This window comes from Saccopteryx bilineata, chromosome 1 (genome assembly GCF_036850765.1).
Source record: "Saccopteryx bilineata isolate mSacBil1 chromosome 1, mSacBil1_pri_phased_curated, whole genome shotgun sequence".
NCBI lineage: Eukaryota > Metazoa > Chordata > Mammalia > Chiroptera > Emballonuridae > Saccopteryx > Saccopteryx bilineata.
The window spans coordinates 389,602,234-389,628,292 of record NC_089490.1 but is presented as its reverse complement, the minus strand read 5'-3'; the positions used below and the strand labels follow the sequence as shown (position 1 = coordinate 389,628,292).

At 49.5% G+C, this 26,059-nt stretch overlaps 2 protein-coding genes across 4 annotated transcripts in view; one reads left to right on the top strand and one right to left on the bottom strand.

The window, feature by feature from the left end:
• CKAP5 (cytoskeleton associated protein 5) overlaps nt 1–4,133 on the top strand; it is a 124,879-nt gene extending 120,746 nt beyond the window's left edge. The window contains exons 43-44 of one of the 3 annotated variants that reach the window (XM_066251413.1): nt 2,715–2,803; nt 3,439–4,133. In XM_066251413.1, coding sequence (XP_066107510.1) covers nt 2,715–2,803; nt 3,439–3,684 — 335 coding nt within the window. In that variant the 3' untranslated portion in view covers nt 3,685–4,133. Of the gene's footprint in view, nt 1–2,651; nt 2,804–3,438 lie in introns of all 3 variants that reach the window. The other 2 variants (XM_066251412.1, XM_066251411.1) reach the window with 2 other exon arrangements.
• A 2,527-nt stretch (nt 4,134–6,660) lies between these two features.
• F2 (coagulation factor II, thrombin) lies at nt 6,661–22,859 on the bottom strand. Its single transcript, XM_066251410.1, has 14 exons — nt 22,701–22,859; nt 22,190–22,353; nt 21,608–21,632; nt 21,340–21,390; nt 19,872–19,977; nt 19,266–19,402; nt 16,805–17,119; nt 16,351–16,485; nt 16,147–16,273; nt 15,470–15,637; nt 14,778–14,951; nt 14,347–14,528; nt 7,075–7,145; nt 6,661–6,923 (listed from the first exon to the last, which is right to left on the bottom strand). The coding sequence occupies exons 1-14, from the start codon at nt 22,777–22,779 to the stop codon at nt 6,780–6,782; spliced, it is 1,878 nt and encodes a 625-aa protein (XP_066107507.1). The 5' UTR covers nt 22,780–22,859; the 3' UTR covers nt 6,661–6,779.
• Nucleotides 22,860–26,059: the final 3,200 nt, after the last annotated feature.

Genomic DNA, 26,059 nt, shown 5'->3' with positions numbered 1-26,059 from the left:
CAGCTCAGACCTCCTCCCTGATCTTGATTGATAATGACAGTCTCCACTTGGATCTCTAGGAGATGTCGTAAACTCGGTGTGCCAAAGACTGAGCTCCTGCTGTCCCCCAAACCTACTCCATGTGCATTCTTGTCCCTCTCAGTTGATGGCACCTTAATCCTTCTAGTTTACTCAGACCCAAGCTCCTTTTGGCTCTGCCTGCAAACTATACGCAGAACCCACCCACACTTCTCATCCCCTTCGCTGCCACCTGGGTCTGGGCGGGAGCGCTCTCCGCCTCTCTGACCGTCCGCTCCCGCCTCCCTGCATCATTCCACATGGAGCACCAGACCAGACCGGAACTTCTCCTTTTGCAAAGGCTCTCCCTTCCATTCAGCAAAAGCAAAAAGCCTTACAAAGGTCTATGTCCTACATTATGTGGCCTTCGATACCTCTAGACCAGGGGTCTCAAACTCGCGGCCTTCGGGCCGCATGCGGCCCGCCGAACAATTTTGTGCGGCCCGCAGACTAATCCATGAAGTTCAAAATATTTTGGATAAAATTAAGTAAGCCTAGGGGTCTACTTGTATTTTTCATTTCTCTAGCATCCTAGCTAGATATTAGCTTAGTTAACAGCAGTTGTGATGCGAACTACAGTTTCTGGTCGTTTTGTGACACTGAGTAAACTGCATGTACGATTGTGCTTGTTGTACTGATTTTTTTTTGTTTTCAACTGCAGTGAGAAAAGTGTTGCGTAACAGTTGCCTTTTGTAGACCTAGTGCGGCCCGCCGAACGGCTGTGATCTTGCTCTGCGGCCCACATGCTGAGTTGAGTTTGAGACCCCTGCTCTAGACCCTCATCTTCTGCTTTCTCCCTGACTTCCCTTCGATTCCAGCCCCACCAGCGCCCTTGCTGTTCCTGGAACACACCAGGCAGGCACTTTCTAGGGGCCTTTGCACTGGCTGTTCCTTATGTGTAGATGGCTATTCCGCAAGAGCCTTGCGGCCAGTCCCCTTTCCTCCTTGAGGCCTTCGGTCAAATACCACTAGCTTAGTGAGCCCTTGTTTGAAACTTGCAACCTACCCCTCACTTAACCCCCTCTGACATACTGTAGAATGTGATATTTGTGTCTGACTCTGCTAGAATTTAAAATCCACATGGGTAAAGGGTTTTGTCTGTTTTGTTGCCTGGCACATGGTAAACAGTATGGTATGTATTTGTTGAATGATATGAATGAATGCTTATCCTAATGTGAAGCTGAAATGTTGCTGTTCCCCCAGTAAAAAAGTCAGTATCTGAGAATTGCTACTCACAGGATCTAGAGACAAAAGGAAGACTGACAAGGTGTCAGTTCATAGAAAACAGCTCTCAAGAACCTTAAGCCCAGGAAAGACCCAACTGAAAAGCTCTCTTCCCACCATGCAGAGTACAGCTTGCACCATTTGTCCTGCGTTTAGTTCCGTCCGAATTCAGGGCACCTCACCTACTCTCACATGCTGGAATTTGCCTGTAAAACTGTCCCGTGGGGCTGTCAGATCCCAGTCTGGTTCTCCCTCACTGTGTATCTTGTAAGGCTGGAGCTTCAATTGTTTTCTCGAGTCATTTCTTTTTTGGTGTTTTTAACATCTTGAGAGTCTTTTTCTTGAAGCATAGTGACCAGAATGTCTAATAGCATACCACATATGGATCTACTGTGGTTTGGTTGATCAGGGTAAGGCCTCCATTTCTCATTTCCAAAGTCCTCTCTGCTCATGGTCAACGTTTAATTGATGCTTTTGGCCTAAACAGCACATTTGCAACACGAGCACCTCTCCGATTCCTGAATGCTTCCACGCCTTAGTGTTCCATACTGCTGGCTTTTACGTTATTCTTCGTTTTTTCCCTCTTGGTGTTATCGGTACATCAAAGTGTTCCCTTTCCCTAGAGGAACCTATTTTACTTTCCTGTTTACCATAGAGAGTATATCCTCCCAGCACTTGATCTGACTTACAGAATGCATTTTCAGAGACATCAAATTGGTTGTGTTCAGTGTCTGCATGTTGTGATTGTTTCTTCTCAGAAATCTAGGAACTGTGATGGGTTCTTTGGTTTTGGTTTTCCCCTTTCCCACCAGAATACTGAGCCCCGTGCTGAGAATGAGTTTCTAGTTCCTAGCCCTTCTCTGGGTGTTTATTGGATGCCTCAGTTTCTGCCTCTTCATCACGAATACGCTGTAGCCTCGAGCTCCTTGCTGTCCTCTTGGTATGAAAAAGAGCTTTCGACCCTGTGTCATGTGGTCCAGCTCTGGTCCCAATTCCTCCAAACATTCAAAGGCTTTAGTTAGGTTCTTCAGTTGGGCACTGACCATATACTCGGGAGCAACCTCGGCCCGTGGGGTTGCCCAGGTCAGCTGTGGGGTTCCAGGCACACAGCCCCCACAGCCGGCTGTAGATGGACGGCCCACCTGACATCTGCTCCTCTGCATCAATTCTTGAAGTTCTTACTAAGCTTAGGATGTATATTTCTGAGCTTCATTTATTACCAACTCCAGATGGATTCTAGTAAGAGTTTTTAATCATGAAGTACAGTGGCGATCTCCAAGCTTCAAATTATTCCTTTTGGTGGCAGATTTACAAGGGCAGCTCAGAGTGGGGGTGTGCATAGCTGAATGTTCTCTACATTTCCTCTCTAGGCATCTCCCCTCAGATGGAGGTCACTTGTGTGCCAGCTCCCACAAGCACAGTGTCCTCCATAGGTAACACAAATGGAGAAGAGGTGGGACCGTCTGTCTACCTGGAGAGGCTGAAAATCCTCCGGCAGCGGTGTGGCCTGGACAACACAAAGGTAGTGCTCCTCTCCTCCTGGGAGGGCCAGGGCCTGGACAACGCAAAGCTAGTGCTCCTCTCCTCCTGGGAGGGCCAGGGCCTGGACAACGCAAAGCTGGTACTCCTCTCCTCCTGGGAGGGCCAGGGCCTGGACAACGCAAAGCTGGTGCTCCTCTCCTCCTGGGAGGGCCAGGGCCTGGACAACGCAAAGCTGGTGCTCCTCTCCTCCTGGGAGGGCCAGGGCCTAGACAACACAGAGCTGGTGCTCCTCTCCTCCTGGGAGGGCCAGGGCCTGGACAACGCAAAGCTGGTGCTCCTCTCCTCCTGGGAGGGCCAGGGCCTGGACAACACAGAGCTGGTGCTCCTCTCCTCCTGGGAGGGCCAGGGCCTAGACAACACAGAGCTGGTGCTCCTCTCCTCCTGGGAGGGCCAGAGCCAGGACAACACAAAGGTAGTGCTCCTCTCCTCCTGGGAGGGCCAGAGCCTGGACAACACAGAGCTGGTGCTCCTCTCCTCCTGGGAGGGCCAGGGCCTGGACAACACAGAGCTGGTGCTCCTCTCCTCCTGGGTGGCCCAGAGAAGAGGCCCGGTCCTGCTATATTTGTTCCAGGGCTGCCTCTTAACCTCAAACAATGTCTCTTCTTCTCTCAGCAGCAGGATGACCGACCTCCGCTGACCTCTCTGCTCTCCAAGCCAGCCGTTCCTACCGTTGCCTCCTCCACAGACATGCTGCACAGCAAACTCTCTCAGCTCCGGGAGTCACGGGAACAGCACCAGCATTCAGACCTGGATTCCAACCAGACTCACTCTTCAGGAACCATGACCACGTCCTCCTCCTCCACAGCGAACATTGATGACTTGAAAAAAAGGCTGGAGAGAATAAAGAGCAGTCGCAAATGAAGCTGCCCACTGCTGGCACCTGCAGCTTTAGTTTACTAAACTAGAGTCCTCATAGTTTACAGTGGCCTCGCGGCCTAGTGTACACAAACTGCTTGATTGTCTGACCGTGGATCTGGGAGGAGTCGTGGCACAAGTCTTTGTACATACTCTGCTTCTCCATCGGCACCTGCCTCTCTAGAAGACTGCCTGTGTTAGTTTAGTGTACAGACTTGTAAACAGCTGCCCTCCGCTCAGCTCAGACTAGTTTCCGTATCCTTTTTGTTATTTTTAATTGCTCATTTGTAAAGTTGTCCTAATCTTTCCTAGCTTTTAACTATTAGGAACTCTTTTAATAGTTTTCCTTTGAGTTTGTGAGCTCTTCTCCCTGTAGCCCCGAAGGGTCACTGGATTCTGTATGAATGCATGGCATGATACAACTAATTTAAGAGTCTTTTATAAATAAAGTTTGCATTAACTATACATGTTTCCCAAGATGCTCCGTATCTGGGAGTGTTGGCTCCTCTGTCACCTGTTCTGTGGACCAGCTGGGTGCTCAGCCAGTTGAGAAAGAGGAGAAGGACATGCCTAAGGGTCTCCACCTGTTCTGGGCTCACAGACGGGGCGCTAGCTTTTGCTTTTTTGGAACAGGAGGAACCCAATGTTCCTGCTTTCCACATCCAGCTCCCAGGGGAGCAAAGAAACCTCATTCTCCCCTGTTTGCAGGTTGGGTCATGGCCCCTCCTGTCATCGCTGTGGTTCCAAGGAACTCGTAGGCTTCCTGCCACGTGGCTGTCCAGATGCATGTGGACCATGCCCAGGGACTGGCTGGGCTACAGTGGCTCTCACGTTGTGACCAGATTCGGGTCATTAAACTAAAGGGGTGTGGGAGAGCTTAGGGGCTTCCCTCCTAGTTGTTGGGGTCGGAGTCTGAGTCTACACGAGCAGTCGCTTCCCACTCAGTCTGAACGAAGACTAGAATGGGAACTGAGGGGTCACCTCTTGAATCAACTCCACAGGGCCTCCCTCCATAGTCAGAAAAACTTGAATACTAAGGGATTCCGGATTCAGATGGGAGTCTTTTTGGTCAATCATCAAGTTTAAAGGAACTTTTCTAGATGAACTTATATTCAACTGGTGTTCAAGAAATGAAAGGTTGAGCCTGGGTTTGGGGTGGTGCAGTGGATAGAACATTGACCTGGAACACCAACGTCACTGGTTCAGCTCCTGGGGTCACCGGCTCAAGCCCAAGGTCACCAGCTCAATCCCCAGTCAAGACACATATAAGAAGCAATCAATGGCCTGACCAGGCAGTGGCACAGTGGATAGAAAGTCAGACTGGGACACAGAGGACCCAAGTTCAAAACCTTGAAGTTGCTGGCTTGAGCGTGGGATCAGACATGACCTCATGGTCGCTAGCTTGTGCCCAAGATCCTTGACTTAAGGGGTCACTTCACTCTGCTGGAGCCCCCCAATCAAGGCATATATGAGAGAGCAATCAATGAACAACTAAGGTGCCACAACAAAGAATTGATGCTTCTCATCTCTCTCCTTGTTTGTCCCTCTCTCTCGCTCACTCGCTAAAAAAAAAAAAAAAAAAAAGCAAATAACAGATGCCCAACTAACATGGAGCAATGAGTTGATGCTTCTCTCTCTTCCTCTCTCTGTCCCCACCCCTGTACCTCCCTTAAGAGAAAATGAAATGTTGATGGAAAATGAATCCTCTGTTCTAGTCGTGGCCTCTACGCCGTCTGAAATTAAATTCGTCTCTGTCCCTTCAAATGAGAACATGAAAGTAGGCGTTCACTGAGGGGAAGATGGAGGGGGAGTTCATTGTTCTATATCAGTGGTAGTCAACCTGGTCCCTACCATCCACTAGTGGGCGTTCCAGCTTTCATGGTGGGCAGTAGCGGAGCAACCAAAGTATAAATAAAAAGATAGATTTAACTATAAGAAGTTGTTTTATAAAGATTTATTCTGCCAAACTTAGCAAAAATCCATCATAAAGTACTTGGTAAGTAATTATTATTATATGCTTTAACTTGCTGTAACTCTGCTTTATAAATTTGATAAAGTTACTTCCCTACTTTATAAATCATCATTACTATGGAACCGGTGGGCGGTTAGAAAATTTTACTAACAGAGATACAAAAGTGGGTGGTAGGTATAAAATGGTCGACTACCCCTGCTCTAGAAGAACAGATTCAGAAAGAATGGCTGTGCTTCGGTCTGGAATTAGCACAGCTAATATAGAAACCAAAGTGCCCAGAGCTCACAATGCTGACAGCTATGTTGCAGGGGAAGCAGTCTTGTGAGAATGTGCAGCCTTGTTTAAAAAGCAGATTTGGGGTATTAAAATTCTTAATCCCTCTCTCTGCTCTGGTGAAAGCTCTGGGCCGCAAGGATCCTGCAAGCTCACCGAATTCCCAGGTTTTACCCTCCTTTCTGGTCAACCAGAAGCAGAGAAGGGGGGCAAGAAAGTCCTAATTCTGTTCTGTGATGTATTAAAAATGAAAATGGGAAGGGTATAAAAGGGGGGTGGTAAGAGAGGAAATACCTACCTGAGGTCCCTTGCAGCTTTAAACTAGGAAGTTTAAAGCTCTTAGCTGAAGACCCTAGGTCAAGCCTGGCAACCACATGGCATCCGTGCTCCACTCCCCCGTCCTGCTCCCAAGGCAGACAGACATTCAGGCTTCAACCTTCCCCTCCGATCTCAGGGCCGGCCCTTGTCAACACAGTCCTCCAGGTAGTTACCAACTGATTAGCATTCGTACCAGGTGACACTCACTGCCATGCCTGTCAGAGGCTATAGTGCCTAGTTCCCTAAGAGTATTAAATGCCCGCAACAGCAATAGACGGATCAAATGAAGGGAAAATAAGGCTATGCATGACAGAAATACCAAATGGAAAGGTACATTTATGAGTCTGTTTCCCCTCTCGCCTTCGCCAGCAGTGGTACAGCTGTCTGAGCTGCCCGGAACAGCACTGGGGCTCTGAGGCTCGCGGATAGAGTCACTTTTATTGAGAACTATAGTTTTAGGAACAAACCACAAAAATAATTCTTTCCCTGGATTGGTTTCTGTGATCTGACAGTGAGGAACCGAGAATGTGGGTGGCCCCTAGCCTCCAAATCGATCAATGACCTTCTGTATCCACTTCTTTAGGCGGAACACATGTGTGTAGAAGCCATATTTTCCATCCCTGTCACAGCCTTCACCCCACGAGACGATGCCCATTTGATACCAGCGGTTGTTATAGGGGCTCTGAGGAAGAAACATGGGGTTTCCAACCGTCAAGTCCAAGGTCGTGTCAGCGTTACCCATCAGACAACTATTTCCGAACACTGGGGGCCTCCTTACCCACCCTTCAGAGGATCTCCCCCGCAGCTGGTGGCCTTCAGAGAAGCCAGCTTACCTTCATGACAAAGGGTCCTCCGCTGTCACCTTCACAAGCGTCCCCTCGTTTCCCCTCGTTGGGCTTGTAACCTGGAGAGAGAAGAGTGTGCTCAGGAGCAGAGTTCACACTGCAGCCCAGACCCTTTGAGAGACATACGTAGCAGGTGAGTGTCCACTCGAGCCCTTCTAGTCATCCTTGACTCTTCCCATTTCCTTGCCCCCCACGCCAATTCTTATGCAAATCTTGTCAGCTCTCTCCTCACTATCCCAAATCCAACCACTTCACCACTCTTACCCCTCATCACATCCCGTGTGCCTCTACCCGGAACTAATTCTGCTTTTTTTTTTTTAATCTTTTTTATTTAAAAAAATATTTTATTTATTCATTTTTAGAGAGGAGAGACAGAGAGGGAGAAAGAGGAGAGAGAGACAGAGAGAGAGAAGGGGGGAGGAGCTGGAAGCATCAACTCCCATATGTGCCTTGACCAGGCAAGCCCAGGGTTTCGAACCAGAGACCTCAGCATTTCCAGGTCGACGCTTTATCCACTGTGCCACCACAGCTCAGACCTAATTCTGCTTTTTCCCACCAACATACAGTCTGTTCTCCATCCAGCAGACACAGGATGTGAAAAAAATGGTAGCCTTTCAGGTAGCTGAGGACAGTGGTGGCTGCCCTGATCCCAACCTCCCCAGCATAGCCTCACAAACACTGCGAACAGGAACAGCGACAGAAGCTACACGAAAGAGCACAGCTTCAACACAACCAGAATGCACAGCACCCTCCAACCTCAAGTCAACCTAATACATCTCATTGTACATACCTGATACTATATCTTATGTGGAGATGAAGATGGAAAACTGTCTATTATATTTTATATTTTTATTTTTATTTTTTCATTTTTCTGAAGCTGGAAACGAGGAGGCAGTCAGACAGACTCCCGCATGCACCCAACCGGGATCCACCCAGCATGCCCACCAGGGGGTGATGCTTTGCCCCTCTGGGGCGTCACTCTGTTGCGTCCAGAGCCATTCTAGCGCCTGAGGCAGAGGCCACAGAGCCATCCCCAGCGCCCGGGCCATCTTTGCTCCAATGGAGCCTTGTTGCGGGAGGGGAAGAGAGAGACAGAGAGGAGGGAGAGGGGGAGGGGTGGAGAAGCAGATGGGCGCTTCTCCTGTGTGCCCTGGCCGGGAATCGAACTCGGGACCCCTGCATGCCAGGCCGACGCTCTACCGCTGAGCCAACCAGCCAGGGCCGAAAACTGTCTATTATATAAAAGAAGCAAAAGCAATGGAAAGGTAAATCCTTGTAAATAACCCCAAATCTACAGTGAATAGATGAAAACTGAATAGATCCCTACAAAAAGATCCTGTAGGAAACAAAAAATAAGAATAAAAACACCTCAGCTAATAAAAAATTTCCCCAAAACACAACTGTGAAACAAAAGAAAACTAACTGAATTAAATTTCCACAATCACGTTTTTGGAATATGACAAAACACCCTGACTCAGAAATTCAAAAATAAAAAATAAATGGACAGCCCTGGTGGGTTAGCTTAGTTGGTTATGGTGTTGCCCTGATACACCAAGGTTGAGGGTTCTATCTCCAGTCAGGGCTATTTAAAAATCAGCCAATGAGTGCATAAATGAGTAGAACAGCAAATTTCTGTCTGTCTCTCTCCCTAAAATCAATACATAATTTTTTTTTTCATTTTCTTTTTCATTTTTCTGAAGCTGGAAACAGGGAGAGACAGTCAGACAGACTCCCGCATGCGCCCGACCGGGATCCACCCGGCACGCCCACCATGGGGCGATGCTCTGCCCACCAGGGGGCGATGCTCTGCCCATCCTGGGCATCGCCATGTTGCGACCAGAGCCACTCTAGCGCCTGAGGCAGAGGCCACAGAGCCATCCCCAGCGCCCGGGCCATTTTTGCTCCAATGGAGCCTTGGCTGCGGGAGGGGAAGAGAGAGACAGAGAGGAAGGTGCGGCAGAGGGGTGGAGAAGCAAATGGGCGCTTCTCCTGTGTGCCCTGGTCAGGAATCGAACCCGGGTCCTCCGCACGCTAGGCCAACGCTCTACCGCTGAGCCAACCAGCCAGGGCCAATAAATAATTTTTAAAATGAGAGAAAAAGCCCACAAATATATAAAATAAGGTGCCAAGGAGAAAAAGTCATAATACATTGCATCACTATAGAGAGGTACAATATAGACCTGAATGAATGGGAGACGTTTCTTGTCCTTGGATAAAATACCATATTTTTCGCTCCATAAGACGCACTTATTTCCCCCAAAAAGTGGAAGGAGAAATGCCTGAGCGTCTTATGGAAAAATACAGTATTTTATTAAATATTTTAACACACTATTTGGTTCAGAATATTTTTTTTCTTATTTTCCTCAAAATTCTAGGTGTGTCTTATGAAGCAAAAAATACGGTAAGTCAATGGCAAAAAGATGTCAGTTTTCTCTAAATTAATTTCTAAATTTAACATAATCCCAATAAAAACACTGACAAGTCTTTTTAAAAAATTGATTTGAGAGAGAGAGGGACACAGAGGCAGAGAGGGGGAGAGAGAAACATCGATTTGTTCCATTTATTTATACATTCATTGGTTGACTCTTGAATGTGCCCTGACCAGGGATCAAATCCACTGACAAGCCTTTTTATAGAGCTAGACAAATTGATACCAAAGTTCACATGGAAAAACAAATAAGCAAGAATTTCCAGGAAAACTCTGGAAAAGAAAAACTATGAGAGTCAACAAAGCCCTATAGATGTTAAAACAACTCAAAAGGCTCTATAATTAAAACAAGATAGTGTTTTAATATAATGAAAAGTAGACTAGGAAAACCAAATAGAATGTCTTTGAATAGAAACAAATGTAGGTACACATAGAAATCTAATATGTGACAAAGGTGATTTGAAAGATAGAATTTTTAGCCTGACCTGTGGTGGCGCAGTGGATAAAGCGTCAACCTGGAATGCTGAGGTTGCCGGTTCAAAACCCTGGGCTTGCCTGGTCAAGGCACATATGGGAGTTGATGCTTCCTGCTCCTCCCTCCCCCTTCTCTCTCTCTCTTTCTCTCATTCTCTCTCCTCTCTAAAAATTAATAAAAGTAAAAAAAAGATAGAATTTTTAATAAATGGTATGGAGAGCTGGTGAATCACTGGGAAAAAGATAAATTCAATCCATACCTTGCATCATCCACAAGCATAAAGTTCAAATGACACAGAGATCAAAGTGTAGAAAAACGAAACCAAGTACTATGAAAAAGCATGTGACTTTCTCTACAACCTGAGCATATGAAAGATGTTTTAACTCTGTTAATAAATTTGACTACATAAAAAAAACTTCAGCCTTGGCCAGATAGCTTAGTTGGCTAGAGTGTCATCCTGAACTGCAAAAGCTGCTGGTTCGATACCCAGTCAGGGAATATACAGGAACAGATCAATATTCTTGTCTCCCCCCCACCTTGCTAAAATCAATCAATAAATTTTTTTAAACTTTGAGTGGCAAAAAATTATAAAGTTTACAAAAAAATTAGGAAAAAATATTTGCAACATATAATACATATTACAAATAAAGGTCTAATATACGAATAGGTTAAGAACAAAAAAACCCACAACTTTTTAGTCCTGGCCAGATAGCTCGGTTGCTTGGAGCATTGTCCTGAAGCACAGAGGTTGCTAGTTCAATCCCCAGTCAGGGAACATACAGGACCAGATTGATGTTCCTGTCTCTTTCTCTCACCCGCTTCCTCTTTCACTGAAATCAATTAAAAAATTAATAGAATTTTAAAGACCAGGGAATAACTCTATAACCAACATGGAGTGAATTTCCAAGCTACATAAAGTGAAAAAAAAGTACAGAATATCTATACTATGCTGCCCTATGTGTAAGAAAAAGAAAATATATGTGTCTGCTCATTTGTGCAAAAACAAACACAGGAAGAATAATAAACCATCAACTACTGAGACAGGTTAAGGATAAGGCCTGGATGGAATGGGGTGGAAGGATGGGGGAGGGAACAGCATAGGAGGGAAAGGGGGGTGTCAGTCCTCTGAATACCTATTTCAAAATTGAGTTTTAGAATCATATTAGTACCCCAAAAGTAAACAAAAACAACAAAGATGGGAGGGGATCTAAAATTAAGTACAATCAGAAACAAATGAGTCTAACGATGTGTGTGTGTGTGTGTGTGAGAGAGGGGGGGGGGATGGAGAGAGAGAGAGAGGGAGAGAGGGGAAGAAAGAGAAAGAGAGAGAGAGAGAGAGAAGCGGAGATAGGCTCCTGCATGTGCCTCACCCAGGATCTATTACAACCCCTGTATGAGGCTGATGCTGAAATCAACCAAGCCACCCTCAGCGCCCAGGGCCACTGGCTGTGAGAAGGGATGAGAGAGAGAAAAGGGGGAGAGGGAGGGGAAAAGAAGCAGATAGTTGCTTCGCATGTGTGCCCTGACCAGGAATCAAACCCGAGAAGTCTGCACACCAGCCCAATGCTCTATCCTCTTAGCCAACCAGCCAGGGCTTCTACCTGTATTTTAAAGAACACAGATATTAGGGGAGGCTATGCCAAGAACTAATCCATTACTTTTGAATACAGTGTTTTATTATATATCCTCAGGCTAAGGACAGAAACAACTGAAAAAAATGCTGAACTCTAGATAGGATAGTTTTTCTGCAGCTATAAATATGTTAATTCTGAAACTGTATTCTAGTATTGATCAAATAAGTAAATATATAATGGAGAATGAGAGTCAGGATTCTCACTGTCAACAAAGAGTTATAAATGTGGAAAGGGAGAAGTTTAAAATTAATCCTGTTGGGTTGCAAGGAGAGGCTTCAGTCTGAACTCATGGTTTTAGAGAGATAGAAAAATAGGTATAGATGTTGGTGTGTGTGTAATACACATTTCTAATGCTATCTGCTGATGGGGCCTAAGCACAGTGACACCTCAGTAGCAATGTCCACACCTACCACCCAGATCTTGGTTTCTAAATACCATTCTCCACTAGAAAAATAGTAGGATGAACTAGTAACATCTTGCTGTGCCAAAAGTAAGAAAGTTCCTCAGAAAATAACAGGGACATTTCCAAAAGTCACAGAGCCAGGTTAGAGAGACTCCATGGACTCTACCTGGGATAAGTCGAACATCAGAATAAATAATGACCGTAACAAGTTATAACCCTCAAAAATAAAGGCCCCCATGAGTCCATACTGATAGAATGCAAGAAAATAAAGGTCTTCGCTACCATGAGATAGTAACTAATAAATGCAGAAATGAATTAGAAAAATCACCATGTGGCAGCCATCATTGTTAGAACAATTTGATGAGAAACAGGATAGACTGTAACAAAGTTTCTCCCCACAAGATATTTCTTAATTACAATGAGAAAAACGGAGCTTTACAGTGAGAAACCTGGCAGAGGCAGGCACCCCCTTAACCAAGGGGTTAGAGTTCATCTCACGAGTTATGAGACACACGGACATTACGTGCCTCGTGGGGCGTACGGAGGACTCAACATCCCTTAGCCTGGTTCTGATCATGACAAAACCTTAGATAAGCCCACTGGAGGGCCAGTCTACAGTCACTGGCCTGTATTCAACAAACAGGCCAAGGTCATGGAAGACAAAGATTGACAACTAAATACAGTGAGTCATCCTGGGTTGGATCCCAGAGGAGAAACCATTTTTGTCTTTTGCTGTAAAAAACATTTGCAAGTAGGACATTGGAACACATTTGAATAATGTCTACAGATTAGATAATGGTATTGTGTCATTATTAATTTTCTAACTTAGTAATTATACCATGGTTATGTAACAGAACATTTTTGTTTATTTTGGAAATGCTCAATAGATAGGTTAAAGAAAAAAGGCGCCGTATTGTCAATTTCCTCTCAGTGTGCTGTGTGCATGCGCACACAAGGCGGGGTTGGGGGGGCAGACTGTTGATGGCATACAGGAATTCCTTGGTATATGTGCTGCTGAAGCAAGCACGGTACACAGAAATTATCTGTATTATTTTTGCAACTTTTCTGAGTCTGAAATTACATTAAAATCTTAAAAATGTTTAAATTAAGTTAGACCATGTATTCACCTGCTCCAAGCCCTCCAATCAGTTATCTCAATAAAAGCCAAAGTCCTTGAAGCCCTAAGGGAAGTACCCATGTCTGCCTGCCCACCCCTCTGCCCTCATCTACTGCTGTCCTTCCTGTGCTTACTGAACTACAGCCACTCAGGCCTCCCTGCTCTTCCTCAGACACACCAAACATGCCTCCACCTCAGGGCCTTTGCACCTGCTGTCCTCTCAGCCTTCAGTGCACTTCCCTTGCACAGACTCCCTTCTTCCTTTCTTCCAGTCTCTGTAGTCACCTCAGAGAGGCCTCCTCCAGCCTTCTCCAACCACTCTATTTAGAAGACTACCTCCCCACCCCTATCTCTCTCTCCCTTACTTTACTTTGCTTTATTTTTTTTCCTAGTCGTGATTGCTATTCTAGATTTATTTACAGATACTCCCTCTTTCTAAGAAACAAGCTCTCTGAAGACATAGGCATTGTCTGTTCGGGTCCTTGTTGTATACCCTGAAATACTTCATGGATCACAGTAGGCACTCAGGTATTTGTTGACTGACTGGCTGAATGAATGGCCTTTCCTTCCCGCATGGCCTCTTGCTGTTGCTATCTGGGCTCACACGTACCGACAGCTTACCAGTGACCAGCAGCACGCCTAGCACTGTATACAGCGCCTCACTGAATTCTCACACATCCTTCTGGAACAGACGCTTTTATATCCATTTTATAGAGCAGGGGTCAGAAACCTTTTTGGCTGAGAGAGCCATGAACGCCACATATTTTAAAATGTAATTCCGTGAAAGCCATACAACAACCCGTGTACATTAGGCATTATCCAATAAAAATATGGTATTGTCCCAGAGGACAGCTGTGATTGGCTCCCGCCACCTGTAACCATGAACATGAGTGGTAGGAAATGAATGGATTGTGATACATGAGAATGTTTTATATTTTTAACATTGTTATTTTTTTTTTGTTAAAGATTTGTCTGCGAGCCAGATGCAGCCATCAAAAGAGCCACATCTGGCTCGTGAGCCATAGGTTCCCGACCCCTGTTATAGAGGAAGAAACTGGGCCTCCTAGAGGTTAAGCAATGTTGCCCCAGGTCACATGGCCTTTCAGAGACTGGAGCCAGGACTTGAACTGGTCTGTGCTCTTAGCATGTCTCCATTTCCCCAACCCTCCGTCCCCTCCCGCCAGGCCGCACTCGGGGACTTGCCAGCACAGAACATGTTGTCAGTGATGCGGATGCGGGTGGAGGCCTTGCAGACGGGGCGTTCCACGATGGGCACGTTCACCACCTGTAGGACGCTGGGCTGCACCTCGGTGGCCTTGGATGTCCACGTCTCCTTCAGGTTGCCCCAGCCGGTCACCCGCCCTTTGAATCCAGCCTGGAGCAACCTTTGGGGAAGGGAGGTGGACCTGCTGAGAACCGACCCCTCCAGGAGCCTCTGGCCCCGACACCATCACTTAAGAGTCCTGAATCGCAAACAGCAGTGCAGCAAGAGCTCTGGGGTTTGCTCTGAGAAACTGAGGCCTGGCAGAGGGAAGGACCTTCTGCAAGACCTCCACAAGGGCAGGCAGGCCCAGAAACCAGCCCAGACTCCTCGGCTCCCAGCTCCCGGCCCCCCGGCCCCCTGGCTGCCCCACCTGACTGCCGTCTGCTTGTCGGGCAGGCACACAGGCCGGATGTAGTCACTGAAGGCGACGGGCTTCTTGAGCTTCAGGAGGGCGATGTCGCGGTCCAGGGAGTCTCTCCAGTTGTACCGGGGGTGGATGAAGATCCTTTCCAGCATGGAGATCTTCTCAATGCCTCGCTCATACCTGCGCAGACCCCAGAGGGAGATGGAGAAACCATAAGCCACTCAGTGAAAGGCAGCAGACTCCTGAGGAAGGGATGCCCACCCTCACGAGCTGGGACTCAGGGGGAACCAATGGGCCACCAGTCAGATGGCACCTGGCAGCTCCCTGGAGGTTTCTTCCTGGCCTGAAGCTGCAAGGGGCTTTGGAGTCAAACAGCCTGGGCAGATGGGGGAGGGACACAAGCTGCAGGCTCTGGAACAAAGAGCCTCTTTTCAGAAGTCACACGTCGGCCATGTCCTGGTGTCTGGAGGGGAGCTAGGGACAGGCAAGGATTTGGCTCTCTGCAGTCTTAGATTCACTGACTGCAGCTCCAAGTCTAGGTCTGGACATGGCCAAATGGACCCTGCAGCAGAGACTGCTGGGGTTTCCACTGTGGGGGGTGTACAGACACGTCCCACACGCCCCGAGCACCAGAGCCCCTCATCCTCACTCTCAAGGACTGAGACCCTTCCGGATACCCGGGGGCCCTGGTTCTGTACCTGGTGCGGGAATGCTTGCCAATGCGCACCAGAAGTTCATTCTCCGTGTAGTTCTTGTCCCACGGTGGGTACAGGAGGCAGTGGGCAGCAGTGAGGACCCAGCGGTCACTGATGAGGCTGGCTCCGCACAGCAGCTCCTGGGGACTCTTCCGGAAAAGCATCACCTGCCTGGGAGAGAGAATGGGAGGCATTAGAGCTGGCAGCTGTCCCTCCACTGGCCCTGGAAGCACAAAGTCTCGTTTTTTAGAACTGGACAGAACTGCCTGCTGGGCTCAGACCCCAGCCTGACCTGGCCACCTTTGGGGACTGGGGCATCCGTGTGACAGCAAGGGGCTGCCTCCTGCTTTCTGCAGCCCTCCCCAGCCTGTTCCAGGCCAGAGCTGTCCAGCTTAGCCCAGCTCCGGGGTCCAGTCCTGCTGCGGAGGTGAACCCAGTTCTACTGACCCCACAGCTGTCCATTAGCAGCATCACTTATGCAGGTCACTCACAGTCCCTGAACCTCAGCTGCGACTTCTGCGTATAAGAAGTAATACACCCAATCTCAGAGGGCCGTGGTGAGGATTCGATGAGGTCCAGGTGCTTGGCTCTCATCGTCAGGGAAGCCTAGGCCTGTGAGCAGAAGTCTCCCAGGGCTGAGAGCTCCAGCCCAGCGCAGGTAGCTGGGGTGAGGGACGTACCAGGGTGCCAGGCCCTTCTCGGCGTCCCAACCCTCCACGATGCGCCCCTCGATGTAGGACTCCAGAAGCTCCTTCTCTGTCCTGTCCTCCAGCGACTTCTTCTCAAACAGAGGTCGCAGCCCACAGTCTGCGGAGCAAGCGGTCAGCGAGGGGCCCTGCGCAGGCCCCGCCCGAGGCCCCGCCCGCAGCTGTCGGCTGCCTCACCTGCCTCCCCAGCACCGAAGGTCTTCTCGTTGAAGAAGGGCTGGAACTCCTCGGTGATGGTGCGCCCCTCGATGGCTGCGTCCTCACCCAGGTCCTCGCCCTGCCCGTCGCCTGTCACCTCCTCCACCGGCTCCTCTGCAGGGACCCAGGCAGGGCTGGGATAGGACCAACCACTCCTCACCCACACCCCTGGACTTCCCCAAGCCTCGGGCCTTGGAGGCAGTGGGTGAGGTTGAGTCCAAACACACCCAGGTAACTAGGCAACTTAACCTCCGGGGCCTCACTGTACTCAGCTGTGAAACGGGAATAAAACCTATTCCCACCTGGGTAACGGAGGCTGTAAGGAGCGAGCTCACCTGCGCACGAGGCAGTAACCCTTAGATTAGGGAGCGCTGTGCTTGTTACTCCCTCCAGGCTTTGTCCCTGTCTCAGGCCCCCAGCCCTGCCCGCTCACCACAATAGTCCAGGTCACAGTACTCGAAGTCGCCGGGCCTCCCGCCCACGTAGCACCACGCGCCCTCCTCATCCCCATCTGGGTTGCGACAGAAGTTCTGCACCAGCTGCACATCCGGGCTGAAGTCCTGGTCCTTGCTCAGGGCCTTGGCCTGCTCGCTGGCCCAGGCCAGGCAGGGCGACCCAAATGAGGTCACTGCCAGGCGACCCTGGTAATACCGGCCACGCTCAGGGACACAGTCGGCTGATGGAGGTGACAGATTCACCGTGGAGCCTTTGGAACGTGGGGTCAGCCCCACAGTGACGCCCCCTTGGCCTGGTGGGTGAGGAGGCAAGGGAGCAAAGTGTTGGGACCCCATGTGGACCACATGGAGCCAGTCAGGAGCTGAATCCCTGCCTTGCAGCCTTCTTCCTGCGTGACCTCAGGCAACAAGCTCGCTGAGCCTCAGTTTGCTTGCCTCTGAAAGGGGTGGCTAATGCTGTTCCTGCAGGGTTGTCGACAGAGTTAAACAAAATAACCGCCATAAGTGTATCATGCATCACAAGCCAGAGATAGTAACCAGGTGTCACCTCCTCTAATCCAATACAGGGCTATCTGTAATCTATTGGTAGTGACTGCCTGGAGATTTTAAAGAAGGATTCTGTGAATTCATAGGGACAGAGCGGGAAACATGGGTGGGCTAACTAAGGATGTCTACACAGGGCAGTCGGTCAGTCTCAGCAGGCTCTCTCCACCTCTTGACCTTGCCCCTGTGATTGCTCTGGCCAGTGGAACTTGGGCAGAACTGACTGCTGGTTCTAAGCCTAGGCTTGAAGACATGTATTTCTGCTCCCTGTTTTGTACTTCTGCCGTTACCATGGGAAGATGGTGGCTCTCAGCCTCAGCCCCAGCAAGAGTATGTGTGGAGTGTGGAGCAGACCCAGAGCCAAACCACACAGGAGCCGAGCTCGCCTGCACCCTTCGTTTGCAGCAAAGCTACCAGCCAAGCCCGGGTTGTGTCATGGACCCCACAGATGCATGAGCAGTGCCACAACCCAGCTGATTGTCAGACACATAAGAAATAAATGCTTATTGGTATATGCCCTTGAGCTTTTGGGGTTGTTTGTGGCTTTGTGGGGTTTGCAGCATTATTGTGGCGATAGCTCACTGACATACGGGAAATAACAATGACGGAATTATGCAGGGCTGGACTGGACGAGGCTTGCTCTGTGGTGCTCAGAAAAGAGCTCGTTAGGCCCTGGCCGGTTTGCTCAGTGGTAGAGCGTCGGCCTGGCGTGCGGGAGTCCCGGGTTTGATTCCCAGCCAGGGCACACAGGAGAAGCGCCCATCTGCTTCTCCACCCCTCCCCCTCTCCTTCCTCTCTGTTTCTCTCTTCCCCTCCTGCAGCCAAGGCTCCATTGGAGCAAAGTTGGCCCGGGCACTGAGGATGGCTCTGTGGCCTCTGCCTCAGGCTCTAGAATGGCTCTGATTGCGGCAGAGCGACGCCCCAGATGGGCAGAGCATCGCCCCCTGGTGGGCATGCCGGGTGGATCCCGGTCGGGCGCATGCAGGAGTCTAACTGCCTCCCAGTTTCCAACTTCAGAAAAATACAAAAAAAAAAAAGAAAGAGAAAGCTCGTGGCCTGAAGTAGTTAGGGACAACTTACTGGAGGGGGGAGTCCCTCAAGGGGAGTAAAGTATGTCTGAAATGACCACAGCCTGGATCATAAGAAAGTGGAAATGGGAGGGAGGGAGGAGGCTAGAAGCCAACTCTCTGCTCTCCTGAGTTTCCTGACCAACAGGCCCCAATATGTTGTAAATGACTAACCCCTGCTTGAAGGGTGTCAAGATCTTAGTTCCTGTCCAGGCTGCCTAGCCCCATGGAGACCCTTGGCCTTGGCCATTGTAGGGAAAACAGCTGTGTTCGGCTTGCTCGCTGATTTCCCAGCTGCAAGCACTTTGCACGATTAGTGCATGAGCATGTAGCAGGAAGCCACGTGTGTGTGTCTCTATAAAAAGTTTCCTGATTCCCACAGCCACCACCGCCATCAGCAGGGGTGGCATTCCTGATCCCTTGCCCTCCATCGCAAAAAGCAGTTTTCACCTGACCAGGCAGTGACACAGTGGATAGAGTGGATGACTGCCGGGCTGCTGGCTTGAGCGTGGGATCATAGATATGACCCCAAGGTCACTGGCTTGAGCAAGGGGTCACTGGTTCAATTGGAGCCCCCCCCCCAAGGCACATGTGAGGAGTCAATGAACAATTAAGGTGCCACAGTGAAGAATTGATGTTTCCCATCTCTCTCCTTTCCTGTCTGTTCTCTTACTAAAAAAAAAAAAAAGAAAAGCAGTTTTCTTTGGTACCCACTCGCCCATCTCTGCAAGCTCTGTTGCTTTCCTGCTCCGCAGTTCCTCTACCATCTGCCTGAATTCAGTGTGAACCTGCCGGGTCTGGACCACCAGCATGAATGCTCGTAGCTCACCACAGACAGGGACGCTGCACTCCTCCCTCCGCACTGTGGGGGACGAAGTGTAGCACCAGGGCCCGTTGGTGCTGCCATCTGGGTTGCGGCAGAAGTTCTCCTGTAGGTCGGCCCCAGGGTGGGTGGTGGAGTTGATTCTGGAAAAAAAAAATTGCTCAGCAGGAGGCAGCGCCCCCTCACCCGTTTCTCCTTGCCCAATGTGGGGAAACAGAAGTGTTAGTCTTGCTCCCAGGTTTACAGGTTGCAAGCCCGCTGTGCAATTAGCGCAGGAGCACGTGACAGCACTAGTGTAAGGATATAAGGTTTCCCCTCCGGCCATGGGATTAGATCGTGCCCTGCCACTGACAGGTACTGTTAGTTTCCTGGTTCTTTGCCCTCCACTGCAAAAAGCAGGTTTTCCTTTCCCTTTGTATTTTTTCTTTTTCTTTCTTCTTTTGGCTTGCCTGTCTTTGTGAGCGTTCAATAAACTAGAATGACCCACCATTCTCCGGCTCCACAGTTCCTTTACCGTCTGCCAGAACTCAATGTGAATCTGCATGGCCACGGCACCTGGCCTTACACCCCCCATTCTCAGACCGCTGGCAAACAGGCCTGCCCATCACTCACTCAGGCTTATGTGGGTAGCGACTCCTCCATAGCTGGCACTCGATGCCCGACTGGGTTAGGCTCACATTTCCCCGGTAGTTCATACCCAGACCTTCGGCACAGTTACCTGCAGAGACCCAGCTTTCATACCTGAGGATTAGTCCCCCACCCCGCCTTTCTTAGCAAAGCTCTAGCCACCCCCTCCAAGCTCCTTCTGGCTCAGGACCCTTAACTTGAATTTACTCAGCACCTCCTCCACACTCAGCAGTTCTCCGTTCCATTTAACGTGGTCACCAAATACTTACCGAGTGCCCACCATGTGACAACCCTCTGCACAGGCACTATGCCAGGAACTAAGAACACAGTGATGAATAAGACAGTCCTAGTCAAGGCAGCTCCCTGCCCTCATGGAATTTATATTCAGTGGCTCCTCACAGGCTCCAGGATGAAAAAGTAAACAAGGCCTAATTGGGCTCTGGTCTACCTGTCCTGTTATCTTAGCACCACATGCCTCAGGGCCTTTGCACATGCCATTCCTTTGCTTTGGAATACTCTCTTGTTTGTTCAGCAGTGCAGTGCATCCCACAAAGCCAGGTAAAATGCTACTTCTTCTAGGAAGCTGTTCCTGATACTGTCAGCAAACTAAAGGCTCCTTCTGACATTTCTCTGGGCACCTAGAACAGAACTTTTCCAGCAATCACTTTGATGTTTTGTGTGTGTGTTTTCCAATGAAATTGTGAGTTCCTTGCATCTCTTAAAACCCCCATTGCTCAACACAGTGCCTGGCACATAGAAGGAGCTTAGTGAAATGTCTATTATTTAACAAATGAAATTATGGCCAATAATTAAAGAGTTCCATGCTATGGGGTCTATTGTCACACTAACAGTGTGTTCAAAAGGTTCACCGAGATGTTGGCATTTACACCAATCCTTGAAGGATAGGGAGGTTTTCAGTAGGTTGTAATGACTGCTCCAGGGGAAGACAACAATGTAAGCAAGGGCCAGGAAGTTGAACCATCTTGGCATGTTTCAAGACATGCAGCTGGAGGTCTGGGTTCATGGTTGGTGCAGTGGGAGATAAGGCTAGACAGGGAGGTGAAGGCTAGAACCTGCAAAGTTCACTAGGCTAAGAAGCTAGTGCTTTACTGTGGAAGCGATGGGGAACCGCTCAAGGTTTTGGAGAATGAATGTAACATCATTGGAGCTCTGTCCTGGGGACATGGAGAAGATGGGCATGGACAGGAACCTGGATGAGAGTGTGGCCTTAAACATTAATTCATTATCCATTTATTCATTTGTTCCTCCAACACTAAACACCTCATTGACTGCCAGGCACAGAGCCGGGTGTAAAGAGACATCCTTGACCACAAGAACACAAAGGCAGTGTCAGATGCTAGGGGTTTCCACCTACTCACCTATCCCTACTCTGCTCTTCTCTCAGGCTGTCCCCCTCCTAACCTGTCTCCCCACCCCCACGACAGCTCCTCACCTTCCAGACATTCAACGAGCTTGTCTCGAGATTTCCTCAATGACTCACAAGCTGGAAAAGACCCAGAAACACCTTTGGGATTAGGGTAGGAACAGGATGGTCTCAAGTAAAGAGTGGTTCAGTGTTCAGATTCGGAGAGATAGACAGATGGAAAGAAAGAGGCATGGGTGGGGGCTGGAGGGATTGATGGCCCAGGTTCCCTAGAGCAGAAGAGTCTCTGATGGGTCCCTAGGACTCCCGTCCTGACAGGACCTTCCCCAGCGCTCACCTGTGTACTTGGCCCAGAACACATCCTGCAAAACAAGGGCTGAGTGTGAAGCAGTGGCAGGACCCTGTTTCGTTGTTTCTTAGTAAAAGTTCTGTCTTCTTCCTCTCTCCTTTTCCCTGGTCACACAGGGGCAGGCTCTCTCCTTTTACCAAAAGCCCAGCTCACTGAGGAGGAGGGTATTTGAGGAGAGGGGAACTCCCTAACCCCAAACTAAGACTGAAAGGGATTCCCGGGTGGGTAGACTGGGTGTGGGGCCCAGACAGAGCCCCCAGGCAGGAAAAGGTGGCCGGGCTCCCACCTCACCAGAGCCCCACACCTAAGGGTGCCACAGAGTTAGCAGAAAAGCTGCAGCCCAGGGGCTCCAGAGACCCCAGTAATGTCACGTGTTTGAAAACTGGGAGTCCACCCCCTCGATGTTCTGGAGCCTCGGCAGGTCCTGGGACCAGGCATTAGGACCTCCAGGAAAAGCAAGTTTGCTCATCATGGCTGCTCAGTGGAGCGGGGCCCAGCGGTGAGACCTGGAGAGTCCTGGCCCCCGACACGCGTGGTCCCAGGGTCCGGCGAGGGGAGGCCTGCCCTTACCGTGTCTGCGGAGGACTCCAGGGCCTCGAAGGCCTCCTCGTAGCTGCACTGCTCCTCCAGGCACTCGCGCTCCAGGTTGCCCTTGCGCAGCTCCTCCAGGAAGCCGCTGTTGGCGCGCCGGACCCTCGGGAGCAGCGACAGCGCTTGCTGAGGGGCCAGGAACACTGCGGGTGGAGGGGCGTGGGACGGTGGCCTGAGAAAGCCGGGCTGTCTTGGCCATTGTAGGGGCAGGGGGTGCCTGGGATGGCGGCAGACCCGAAAGGCTAATGGTAGCCCACTAGCTCCCCTCCTCTCACTGGTCACCCCAGAGCCAGCCTGCTCCCCATATTGCAAGCAAGAAGCAGTCACCGCCTGTCCAGCCCTGAGCACTGGACTCCTTCCCTAAGTGGGATACCGCTGGCTGAGGCCCACCTGGAGGCTGGCCCTGTGTTCTCTGTCAAGCAAGAGGACCCCAGCACACGGGCTCGTCTCCCCGTCCGCCAGCCATCCCCAGCTTCCCAGCCCCCCTTACCATGCTGGCTGTGCACAAGACTAAACAGGGCAACCAAGGCCAGGCAGCCGGGTAGCCACGGTCCTCGGATGCGCGCCATAGTGTGTCGGCTCCTGGGACTCAGGGTTCTTCCTGATCCCTCTCGGTTAATGTTAAACTAACATGAAGAAATCAGCTGAAAGGAGGAGGTCAGCAGGTCAGGGGCGTGAGGACAAATGAATAGATAGTCCACCCCACCATCTGGGAGGACAGGTCCTCCCGGGGCTGGGACTCCAAAGGAAAGGCCAGGGAAACCACCATCATCCAGCCCCTCCTTCCCTGAGACACGGGCCAACTTGGGCCAGCAGGATCACAAGGTTTTCCTGAGGCTCCTACCAATCCTAAAGGATAGTGATGTTGGCTCTAATCTCTGTGTGCCTCAGTTTCCTCATATGCACAATGGGAATAGTACCTGGAGGTGAGGACTAAAGGAGATTATGAACATAAATCCCATGAAATATAGTAAGTACTTAATAATCAGTAGATGTACGGATGTAAACCAATAGGGAGCTTTGTGTAACCATAATGCACAGATAGAAGAAGGGAGACAAGGGTGTGGTTAGATGAGTGCTACCCACCTTGCCCCGGGACACACTGAGGGCAGGAACAGTCAACATTTGCCCCTGCCTCTCAGCCACTTGCTAGAGGGTCCCATTTCCCCTCTTGCCCATCTGGGGAGGTGTGGACATGTGTTTGTGTATAGTGGTTGCCGGGGAGGCGGAGCCAGGGCCGGGGCCTCTTGGGCCTCTGCTCTATCTCCTATCATCTTCCAGGACCTGCTGCCAGCTGGGAACAGGGACAGCCCAAATCCCCGGGTCTGCGAGGCAGGGCCCCTCCCTCTGCCCCTGCCTGTCTGTGGGCCCGGGCCAGAACAGAGCACCTGGTGGTTCTGGCGGCCCCTCGCCCAGCCCTGCTCCCCGCCCTCCTCCGTTTCCTGTTTGTAGTGTACAAGGTAAATATTAATCCCCAGTCTAATTAGGACAGAGGGACAAAGAGCAGAAACACAGGGAACACAGGTTCTTGCCCTGTCCTCCCAGCCTGACCTTCCAGGGTCTGGACTGCGGTCATATGCTGTCTGGGAAGACCACAGGGAGGGGCTGGTGCAGAGCAGGGGAGAGAGAGGATTGGCTGAGAACTGGGGACCAGGACTCCCACGAGTCAGCTTAATTCCTGCGTGGCCCAGTTCCTACATTTATATTTATATATGCTTATATTATACATTGCTATTTTCTCTCTACATATATTTCAATTGAGGTTTAACCTATATACAGTAATGTTAAGACATATCCTAAGTGTTTAACTAAAGTTTTTACCCATATATCCATGGAACCACCATCAAATGAAGAGAGAGAACATTTCCGGCCCCATCTGACATCCTTTGTGTCTATTTTTGAACTTCATCTCAATGGAAACGTGCAGCGCATACCTGTGTCTGGCTTCTCTCAGTATGTTTCTGAGATTCATCTATGTGTATATCAGCAATCATTTCTTTTAAAAAGTAAGTTTTTTATTTGTTGACTTACAGAAAGAAAAGGAAAGAAAACATCAATTTGTTCCATTTATTTATGCATTCCTTAGTTGATTCTTAAATTTTTTAAAATTTATTCATTTTAATCTTTTTTTCTTTTTTTTTTCTTTTTTCCGAAGCTGGAAACGGGGAGGCAGTCAGACAGACTCCCGCATGCGCCCGACCGGGATCCACCCGGCATGCCCACCAGGGGGCGATGTTCTGCCCCTCTGGGGCATCGCTCTGTTGCATCCAGAGCCATTCTAGCGCCTGAGGCAGAGGCCACAGAGCCATCCCCAGCGCCCGGGCCATCTTTGCTCCAATGGAGCCTCGCTGTGGGAGGGGAAGAGAGAGACAGAGAGGAAGGAGAGGGGGAGGGGTGGAGAAGCAGATGGGCGCTTCTCCTGTGTGCCCTGGCCAGGAATCGAACCCGGGACTTCTGCACGCCAGGCCGACGCTCTACCGTTGAGCCAACCGGCCAGGGCCAAATTTATTCATTTTAGAGAGGAGAGAGAGAGAGGAAGGGGGGAGGAGCAGGAAGCATTAGCTTCCATATGTGCCTTGACCAGGCAAGTGCATGGTTTTGAACTAGCGACCTCGGTGTTTCAGGGCAACTCTTTACCCACTGCGCCACCACAGGTCAGGCCCATTAGTTGATTCTTGTATGTGCCCTGACCAGGGATCAGACCCACAACCTTGGAGTGTCGGTACACACTCTAACCCAGTGGTCCCCAACCTTTTCTGGGCCATGGACCGGTTTAATGTCAGAAAACATTTTCACAGACCGGCCTTTAGGGTGGGATGGATAATGTATCACATGACTGAGACAAGCGTCAAGAGTGAGTCTTAGACAGATGTAACAGAGGGAATCTGGTCATTTTTTAAAAATAAAACATCGTTAAGACTTAAATATAAATAAAATGAAAATAATATAAGTTATTTATTCTTTCTCTGAGGACTGGTACCAAATGGCCCACGGACCAGTACCAGTCTGTGGCCCTGGGGGTTGGGGACCACTGCTCTAACCAACGAAGCTACCTGGTCAGGGCAATCATTTCTTTTAAAGCTGTGTAGTCTTTCATTGTGTGAAGATAGCATTTTGTTCATCCATTCATCTGTTGATGGGCATTTGGACTAGCTTCCAGTTTTTGAATATTATGACTAATGTTATGAATATTCTTGTACAAGTCTTTTGATGTAGATAAGTATTTATTTCTGTTGGGTACAGGCCCAGGAGTGGATTTGCTGGGTCATAAGACAGGCGTATGTTGTCTGTAAGTTGCTGTGATAAGTGATTTTTCTGTGTGGTTGTACTGAGTTATGTTTGCCAGTTCCTGTCTCGCTCATATGCTCACCAGCTCTTCACACTGTCCATCCACTTCACATGAACCATTCTGATGGAGCTGCAGGCGTCTCAAAGCGTGTCTTTAACTTGAATCCTGTTACTTATGATACTGAGCCTACTCTTTTCTTAGAGGAATGGAGAAAAAAATCTTATCTCACTAATTTCTTTATTATTATTATTGATTAATTTTAGAGAGAGGAAGGTGGGGAGAGAGGGAGGGAGGAAGCATTCATTTGTTGTTCCACTTAGTTGTGCGTTCATCGGTTGCTTCCTGCACTTTGCTCCCTGACTGGTGATGGAACCCACAGCCTTGGTGTTTCAGGAAAATGTTCTAACCAACTGGGCTAACCAGCCAGGGCCTCACTAATTTCTTTTAAAATTCCATATTAGTAAGGGAAGGGGGAAGGCAACTGAAAAGTAGAGAGAAGAGAGGTGAGCTTCATCCTTCCTGCCTGGAGGCAGGTGTCCTTTTTCTGAGGACCAGGTTGA

Excerpts from the sequence above, each read along its gene's own strand:
- F2 (XM_066251410.1), bottom strand. The coding sequence starts at position 22,779 with ATGGCGCGCATCCGAGGACCGTGGCTACCCGGCTGCCTGGCCTTGGTT. Across the intron at positions 19,403-19,871 it reads CGCTACCCACATAAGCCTGA|AATCAACTCCACCACCCACC; the intron begins GTGAGTGATGGG and ends TTTTTTTTCCAG. Across the intron at positions 15,638-16,146 it reads GAGAAGGGCCTGGCACCCTG|GCAGGTGATGCTTTTCCGGA; the intron begins GTACGTCCCTCA and ends TCTCTCTCCCAG.